Source organism: Uloborus diversus, chromosome 2 (genome assembly GCF_026930045.1).
Source record: "Uloborus diversus isolate 005 chromosome 2, Udiv.v.3.1, whole genome shotgun sequence".
In the NCBI taxonomy this organism is placed as follows: domain Eukaryota; kingdom Metazoa; phylum Arthropoda; class Arachnida; order Araneae; family Uloboridae; genus Uloborus; species Uloborus diversus.
In genome coordinates, this window is record NC_072732.1 from 156,856,085 (window position 1) to 156,866,097 (window position 10,013).

Genomic DNA, 10,013 nt, shown 5'->3' on the forward strand with positions numbered 1-10,013 from the left:
AATTAAAATCAGTTGATTTTACTTTTAAGACTTAATTTTGCATTTTTATATTGTATTGCTCTAAATTTAACAACACTGCATTATACTATCTTAACTTCAACACGCAAAACTACATAGATCCCTCTTTCTGTGTGTGTAACAGATTTTCACTCTATTGCTTTTACTCCAAAATTACAGTTTAAACAAAATAAAAATTTGGAGTTTTTCTTATACACCATGACTAATATAGTTCAGAAAAGATTGCTCAACATATAATTTTACACTAAAAACGTACATGATAATGGAAACCTTATCTTTAAGCAAAGCATAAAACTAAATCACATCTTATCTAAGCATTACAACGTATTAATAAATCTTAAAATTTCATTGAACAGTTAGAGAATGTATCTTAATTTTAAAAATAAGTTGAATGGATTCATCTATTGTATGAAATATATTACGTTTATAAATGTAAAGTAATTAATATCTACAAATTTTTGAACATTTGGAAAAAATCTGATTTAAATTTAAAAAAATCTGACTTTTTTGATTTAAAAAAAAATTTAAAAAATCACGGACCCTGGTTTTGAGATTCTTTTCATTTAGATTCATGCTTATTTTGATTCATAAATAAACTTTATGTTCTACGGCAATCATGCAGAGTTTCTAGTCTGCCACAGATATTTTCTGTCTTAAAGGGAAAAAAAAGTTTTTTCTGCAAAAATATCACAAAACTATTTTTTTTTTTTTTTAAATTCACATTATGTATCTTATCAGCATGAGAAAAGCATTTGTTCGTTGCATTTTGAAAGTTCAAAATATTGATGTAACAACTAGATTTATCAACCTACTTGTCAAATTTGACTCTTAAAATTTAGAATTCAATCAACGCTTTTCTTTTCCTGCTCATCACAACTGTGACATGAGATTGACATTAGAAAATACATTTGTGAAAGTAAGTTAAAAATGCGTTCAATTTTTTCTCTGTACAAAATCATTTTCTACTGTATACTCTACAGATGAATTTTTTTTCTTTTGAATATGCTACTACAATTCTGTAGCATTTCTGTTTAATAATATTTATGAATGAATCTCATACAATCAGACTTACATAAAATGAAAAGCTTTCTGCAAACACAAATCCTAACTGGAAAATTTTCTGCAAGTAATAATTTTGCCTAATTCACCTTTAATTTATATTAAAATATAAAAAAGATGAAAAAAAAAAGATTTTAAAATGTTTTTGCAATAACATATGGAGTTTACGCTTACTTTTCACCAACTGAAGAAAGCTGCCTTAACCATTATTTTTTGCCCAATACCAATCACATGATCGTTATTATTATTTTCATTTTATAGTGAAAAAATTAAAAAAGATCTGACAAAACATGAGCTACCTGCTTTTTACTTGAAAATTTTATGAAAATATTTGATTTTGTAAACAAATCAACAAAAACTACTATTTGTTTAAAATTAAGTATTTCTGCAACAATAAATACCGTATCTTCCTGTATATTATCTGTTAAAAAAGTTATTAATGAGGTGCAGATTATATGCTGCCGCCCAAGGGCGCCCATATAGGGGGCAAGGGGGAGCTCGAGCCCCCCCCCCCTTTGAAATTAGAACTTCCTTGCTTTTAGTACTTTTTTCTTTGCAAAAATGTAAAAACATTTCTTCTTCAGCCATTAATGAATAAATTGTTAAAAATGTCAAATTTTAATGATTCTTATCTGTCCTGAAATCAGTTTCCGCGGGGAAAATATCCAGCTAAACCATGGGGAAAATATTTGAGCCCCCCCCCCCCCTTTCAACTTGCATATGGGCGCCTATGCTGCCGCCGACTGATCTGTGTTTCTTTTCCTCTCTCTCTAGAGGTCTGGCCAGAGGATATTTGGGTCCGTTAATGGACCCCTTCACAAAAATCTGATCAACAAAAACGGAACTTTCACAAAATCCTGATCTCCCAAAACGGACCCTTCACCAAATTCTGATAAAAAGGAACGGATCTTTCACAAATTGTTTATTGAAAGAGCAAATCTGAAAGCAAAATAACACATATTAAACCTAAACCGATAATTTTTGGAACCTTTTTTAAAGTTAAATTAGAGGGATCAACTTATACAAAATCTGCTAATTTTGCAAAGAAAAAAAAATTGACACTGATAAATTGCAACTGCCAAATAAATATAATGCTTGTTGTTTTGTTTATTGGAAAGAAATTAACAGCTGAAAATAAGTTAGGTTTTATCACAGCTAATTAGCAGCGGTGTTGTTGTAAACTTTTCTGAAAAGGCGGTGTTGTAAACTTTTCTGAAAAGGCGTTGGTAAGCACTTTTCCCCCTGTTCATGATTTAATTAAAAATAATAATAATAATATATATGAGCGAAATGAACTTAGAACTGCAAAAGGGATAGTAAGAGTGGATGGAAAAATATGATTGCTTCAGATAGGGTTGCCAACTTTAAAATTAACACCATTTAGTGTCTGGCGACTTGACGTGATGACTTGATTAGAAAATATTCTTATCATTTTACCAGCTTGTCAATATTTGCGTTTTTATGGTTTGGTGTGATGTTTGACTGTTATTTTTGGTGAAAATTATATGGGTTTGATTTTTCAATGCTAACAAGGATGATTAACTTTAAATAAACTCTTTTACTTGCCGTTTTTTTCTTTAGATGTCTATATTTTGAAAAATACAATCGTTTAACATCCAATATGAGGATCATATTTTGTTCTTTTTCGAAGCTAACTTCACTTTATTAGGATGCAAATAAATGAAAAGTCTTTATTTTTGTTAGAACACTCATTTCAAATTTTTAAAGCAAAATTCCATTTTCTTTTATGAGTCAAAAATTAAAATGCTGAATGGATGGTTTATTTATTTATTTATTTTTTTGCTTCAACTGTGTCCACAGATATTAATGATATGATTATCATAGCACTCTAAAATACAATTTTAAAATAATTTTACCAAAAATATTTCTTTTACAAGCCTTACTTTTGATGCCTTCACTTTGGGAATAGCGATCTCTTTGCATCTGCTATGGGAATCCGATTTTTTGAATTTTTGATGTTTAGTACGCTTTGTTTAGTAAAAAAAAAAAAAATCATTTTTGTTAAAATCAGGAAATTTACAAGCTTTAAATGAAATTCCGCGCTTTTTACGAGTGTCTTGGGTCAAAAAGTTAAATGCTGAACCCTTGTCTGATTTTTTTTTTTTTTTTAAATAATTATTTTAAGTACTGTACAGAAATATTTCTAGTATAATTTAACATAATGTAGAATGGTAGATAAATATTTCTACTTGAGAGAGGGATGCCGCCCTCCTCCCCCCAAATACTAGAAAAATACTCTAGAATGATATTCTCAACACAGAAGAGGAAAACACTCAACTTTAAATTTAAATGATGCAGTTTGTGCCCTCTCTAAATTCTAAAAATTTGTTTCAACAAAAAAAAGAAAAAAAAAACTTCTTTTTTTTTTGTGAAATTATTTGATTTTTCACAAAATTAATTCACTATTCACAAAATTATTTGATTTTTCACAAAAAAAGGACCTTGTGAAAAATCCTCGACAGATCCCTGCTCTCTCTCTCTCAACGCCAACGCACTGAAACTCAATTTACAACAGGAATCACCAATCGAAACCATTCTGTAGTCTGTAAAGTTGTTTATTTTACAAAATTTTCCTCTTACGCGATTCAAGCTGTGTAAAATAAAAAAACAGTCATAGTAGAAGCTTCTCCTTTTGCGATCGTTTAACCCTTTGTCATTAAGTAATTAGCGTACTATAATCACAATTTCAAGAAGAAATCATTATTTTTTAGATTAATTTTGCATGAGATTCAGAAGAAACAGAAATAGTGTAGGATTTTTCAAAAAAGTTCTTTTTTTTCTGAAAAATAACGTTAGTAGTTTTTAAAAAAAATTTCTGCAAAGCCCAAACTTTTTTTTGAACGCCGTTCGCGCGTTCGTCTATATTATGCAAGACTGCAAACAATTATTCATTGAAAATGTCACCTAGATTTCTCATTTTGAAGCCTAGCATTATCATGACACCTAGAGTTTCCCTCATATATTTTTAGGGAGGCGTAGTGCCTTGTCTCAATAGTTAATGTTCAATTCACCTTTTCGTCTTTTTTGCATAAAGCACCCACCTTGACCCGTTGAAGTTTAAACAAAACTTCATTAAATAGAGGTCATCAGATCTTTCGAAAGGTCAAGATTTATCCAAGAAACGTAATTACCATGTCTTCCACATAATTTGATTTGAGTGCAAATTTGGATTTTCTAAATTTTTAGCTTCATTGTTAAAATAAAACATAAAAAGTATTTTTTTTTAAAATTATTACAATAGCAGTAGTGATTATTAAAAAAAAACTGCCATTGAAAAATACTTGAGTTTCGTATACATATTGTGTAACAAAAAGAGAAAAATATATACTTTCCACTGCAAATTATCTATTTAAGTATGCCCTTTTAATTAAATTAAAGTGCCCTTCTCTCTGGAAACACCATGCCTTTTTTTCTTTTGGTTTGGTGGAAACACTAACACCTAAATGTTAAACAATTTCTAAAAAGATTCATATATGACTAGGCTCGCCAGATTTCTGAAATGTTCAACTGGGACACCAGAACGCAACCCCCCCCCCCTCCTGTGTCGCAAGTATTCAAAAGGATACAGATCCCTAACTGATTTTTTGAGAGTAGTTCATTCTCATTGCTATGGTATGGATAAATGGTTACTAATTATGAATTTAAACCAGGGGTAATAATAAATGACACAAGCAGATAAGTTTAAACATTATGTTTCTTCTATGCTACTGTTTATAAGCTGCTTTAGTAAGAAGAAACACTTTGAATGAGGAATAAAAATTAGAACAATATTTTGGTTTTAATCTCGTGAAAATCTTTATAAGCTAATCCAATATTAATTTTTTCAGTCATTCTTTTAAATGACAAAGTAATTATCCTAAATTATCTTTCAAAACTAATTATTTTTAGACTTTTTTGGCCATCTGTAATCAAATTAATCTCTTTCCGGGATGCGGAGTAAACTGGCCGGGACACCAGGATTTTATCTGAAAATCGGGACTGTCCCGGTCAAACCGGAAAGTCTGGCTAGCCTAGATACGACAAATAAAATTTTAACTGCTGTAAATCTTAGGTGTCTAACAATTTTTTTTTTTGGAAACCACTCAAGTATAAACCATAAGCAAAGGGTCAAATAGAATCAATTGGGTCTAAAAACAGGAATTGCAGCCATGTTGGCAAAACTTTTACTAGCAGCAAAAATTCATTTCAAAATGATCACATAAATATTTAGTCAAATATCAGAATAATGATACAAAAAATGGCCAAATCAGTGAATCATGGCAGTAAAATATTATCAAATCTTCAAGCATATGCTATGTATGGGTGTAATAAGGGAGAAAAGTATTCACAGAACATATCACATTTTAAGGATCACAAGTTGAAATAAATAATTTACAATTTTTTAAGCTGATATTTTTTTACAGCCACATGCGAAAGTAGTAAAAGCTTAACGCTCTCTCAGCACGAAACTTTTACTCAATCACAAATGTTTTAAGCTTTAGGTGTAAGCTGATGCTCAGTGCAAGACCATCAGCAAAGTTAGCAATGAAAGTTTCAAACATTCACATCTAAAATGCATGCAAATTCAATTAAAGCCAATGTCTTCTAAACTCTCTCCTTTAAAAGCAACAGTGATGCAATAATGTTGCAACAACTGCTGCAGGAGCTCCTGCTCATCCAAGAACTCCAAGTTTTCTACACGTTCAACATCCTGCTGTGGCAGGTGCTGATATACCTCCATCATGTCCCAAGATTTAGCCCCATCCCAGTATGCATCGGTGAATCTTTTCCGCTGAGATTCGAGGTCGGAGCAGACCGACACACCTGCCAGATTGCACCCTCTCTTTTTCAGATTCTCGATCATGACAGTACCAAACTTATCGCCCATATTAACTTGCTCATAGTTGATGAACAGGGCAGTTCGAAATTTTTCCGCAATCCACTTCAAGAACGCAGACGTCAAGTGCTCCTCGTTGTACACCAGGACACATTCTGCGAGGAAAACAGTAGGAATTGAAGTGTCGACTAAACCGTTCAACAGCTTGGCTTCCAATTCATTGATGTTTCGGATGTCAGATCCCACTAGATGATATTCACCGGCATGCAACTCACAGCTTGAGAACTGTATGTCATCATCTTCTGTAGCTACCATCCTCAGTAGGTTTTTTCTATTCCTGATAATGTAACATTTGCGTGATGTTACCGGAGGCAGATCTACTTCGATGAAACTTTTAACAGTTACATTTTCATCCTTTAGCCTCCAATATAGTGTGTCAAATCCTGCTCCGATATTAATGATCTGGCAGTTATAATTTGTTGTAGTGATAAATTGCTCAAGTAAAATTTTCATGCCCATAACTCGAGCATAATATCCACGGCTAATTTCTGGGGCCTTGCGCTCCGAAGTTGACTTAATGAAATGCTGGATATGGGGATCTGACCAGTATCCCGTATGAACAGCATAACGCTTACATATTGCGGCATCATCGTTTGTAGCGATAACAGCATCGTCTTCACACATTGTTACTTGTAGAAGTAAACCACAGCTAAGGGGATATGATTTTTACACTAAACATAACATGAAACGTACACGAAGCTTGGGAAATGATTACTTTACAAGGAAATGAACGAAAATCAAAACTTCACCAAATTTCTGTTTACACCATAACATTACAGTCTTGAAGCCCATTCGATGATATAAATATGGTGCTCAAAAAAATATGATTTTTTTTTCAATATAGAAAGAGTAAACATGTACAATGTATTTTTTTTTAATGTTTGAATTCCCATAGACTTTTTCGCACAGTTTATAATATAAAAATATTTAAAGAAAAAAGTCATTGCAGTTGAGATGCAGCGTAATGGTTTTTTTTTAAATCGACATACTACATTTCTATACTCGTAGACGTAGTTTTTTATTGCATTCTTATAGGAAAAAAAAGAAAGAATAGTTCCTTTTTTTAACTGCAGAATTTATTTTTTACCCGTCAAAAGAAGTTGAAGTGAAATGAGCTAACCGCGAGTTTACAAAAACAAATTTTTTGAACAGTTATATGTCAAAACAGCGTTCATGGTTCATGGCCGAGCAGATGAAAGCAAAAAGCATTCGGCCAATCAAATATTTCATTTCGCGTTTAATTCTACTGAGTTTTCGATGTTTAATGTTCAACTCGTGCAGTAACTGGCGTCTTATCCAATTTGAGGTAAGTACAGGGGCGTGAGCAGAGCTTCAGTAATGGGGGTACCACCATCAGTGGCGTGTATAAGTCTTTATTTTGGAGGGGGCCCATATAACCAAGATATGCCTCCCACTTTTTTTTTGTAATTTAAAATTTTTTTGAGGGGGGCGGGGAGTATCAAAATTTCCCTGATTTTTCATTTTTTCGAGGTGGGGGAAGAACTTTATACCTCCCCCCCCCCAACGCGTCGCCCAGTGACGCAAACAAGAAATAGGTTTAGAAGGGCACTCTTTAAAAAACCTCACTTCTGTTGGGTAGGGGATTAGGGGGTTTTCCCCCCGAATTTTTTTGAAATCGTAGTCCTAAGAATGTAGTTTTAGACAGTTTCTTGTGATGCTACGGGGAGGGAAAATTTGGCGGCCTTCTGCGAAAATTTTTGGAAATTGAAACCTTAAAAAAGCCATCAAAGGCTATATTTGTTGCTGTTAGTATAATGAAAAGAATGAGACTTTTTAAAGTTGCCCACCATTGATTTTTTTTTAAGGCTGTTTGTTTACTTTAGCTAGAATTTTCATTTGACAACTTTCAAATGTAGATGGCGCGGATTTTCACTCGGTTCATAGGGGGGGGGGAAATAAAGAGCCCTCTCTAAACAGCTTCACACAGAGGGGAGTAATTAGGCGTTAATAGCTGTCACGGGAACCGAACCCCTCTCCCTTCAGGCAAATGCAAAGCCGAAGACCGGTTTGCTCTTTCAACATTTCTCAGGATGTAGTTGAAGAGCATCAAATGGTCAAATTTTAGCTTCCAAGCGATTTGTGATGCACTTGAGGGAATTAGTTTTTCTGAAAGGTATTGACACCAGGGCCCAATTTCCCAATAGACCTAAGTATGCCAAAATTTTCAGAAGCGGCAAATTTTGCTTTAACCACATTTTTTTTTAATTCTCTTTTTTTTTTTGTTCTTAGAAGAAAAATATTAGCATTTTTTCATTTTTCAAAGTTACAATTTTTTCTTGTCATTTAATAATGATTATTTTCACACATCTTATGAAAATCAAATGTGTTTCAATCATGGTAATTGATCAGCGTAAAACAGTAAGTGAAGACCAAAAGAGGGTGTCAATTTCAGAAAGTGTCGTTGTGTTTATCCAGAAGTCGCAACAAGATTGGAGTTTGACAAGGATTTTAGTGTTATACTTAAGTTTATTCAGTGCTGGTTTCTTGAGTGATTGACGTTTATTTTCTTTTTTACATTATTAATATTTAAAATTGTTTTCTGTTAATATTAAGTCTCGAAAATAAATAAAAATGAATGACGAACGAATAAGGCTGATTGCTTTTAAATAAAGGAAACATGCTAAATTAAAAACTGAAGAACAAAAAAGAGTCATCAAAAATTTTTTCAAACATATATTTTTTTTTTCAAATATGCATTTTTCAAAAGCGGAAACTTTAGACTCTTTGCAATGTATTCCAGTTACAATTTACTAATGAAATACCATTGAACAGTGAGGAGTTGTAAGAACACAAGTGAGTTAACGTAATAACGGAGTAAATTATTCGAATTGTTGACTCGTAGATGGGGGAAAAACAGGATAAAGATGCTGCTATAAATAAAGATGACCACTGATAAAATGGTTAACGCACAAGACATTAAAGTTCAGTGCTCATCAAAGAATCAGCGATATAGATATTAAAGAATTAAGCTAGGTTTGATTCCAAAACACAGTTTTGATCAAAAGAGCACGTAAACGTTACTTTTTTTCAAAAAGTAACAGAATTCATTCGGAATGTAATCGTGTTTTTTTTCCTTCTAAATTCAAAATGTCTTTTTGAGCAAACAATGAAACAGCAAAAAAGTTTTTTTTTTTCCTTCTGAAAATAAAGATGTTGCCTTATGTGAAACATACTAACATGCGTAGCGTTCGAGAAAAATCTCTGTTACTCTTGATTTCCCCATTTTTCATCATTATATTTTCCCTTATAGGTCTAACTCAAGTCTATATCATGTTTCAGTAATTCATCCGCGTGCCATTACAAGGAAATGTTTTAAAACTTCAAAGAATGATAGAAAACATGTTTTATGAAACTATAGGGCCATGGAAAAAAAATAAATAAATAGATAACCATGCTGTATTAATTGATAATTGCAAATGAATATACATATTGCAGTGGCATATATATGTTTTTATTTTGGAGGGGGCCCAAACAACCAAGAATAGCTCCCCTTCCCACTTTTTTTTGTAATTTTATTGTTTTGAGGGGGGAGTAACAGTGCCCTGATCTTTTCATTTTTTCGATGCGGGGAAAGGACTTCATACTGTTAGTCCTCTTTATACTGTCATACAGTGCCGCACCCAAAAAATAGTTTTTGGGGGCGTTCTTAAAAAATCTCGCTTCTGGTGGGAGAATAGATCGGTGGTCCTCCCCCAGAATTTTTTTGTAATTGCAGTCCTAAGAACGCAGTTTTAGACGGTCTCTGGCGATGCTACGGGGAGGAAGAATTCGGAGCCCTTCTGCGGAAATTTCTAGAAATTGAAATTTTCAAATGCTATTATAGGCTATATTTGTTAAAGTTAGTGTGATGAGAGGAATAGGACTTTTTAAAGTTGCCCCGGATTGTTTTTTTTTAAAAAATAGAGCGAAATCCATCACCTCTAAGCCCACTTTTCCAAATTTAATTTCTAAAAACGCAGTTTCAAACTGACTCCGATAATTTTACGGGCAGGGCAGTTTTGGAGCTCTCCTCAAAAAC

General features: G+C 32.8%; 1 protein-coding gene across 1 annotated transcript; it reads right to left on the reverse strand.

Moving 5' to 3' along the window:
* Positions 1-4,469: 4,469 nt before the first annotated feature.
* On the reverse strand, positions 4,470-6,723 carry LOC129217447 (leucine carboxyl methyltransferase 1-like). Its single transcript, XM_054851746.1, has one exon. It carries the CDS (start codon positions 6,596-6,598, stop codon positions 5,663-5,665), a length of 936 nt encoding a protein of 311 aa, XP_054707721.1. The 5' UTR covers positions 6,599-6,723; the 3' UTR covers positions 4,470-5,662.
* Between the last annotated feature and the right edge of the window lie 3,290 nt (positions 6,724-10,013).

Coding starts and splice junctions, on each gene's coding strand:
- LOC129217447 (XM_054851746.1), bottom strand. CDS start 6,598: ATGTGTGAAGACGATGCTGTTATCGCTACAAACGATGATGCCGCAATA.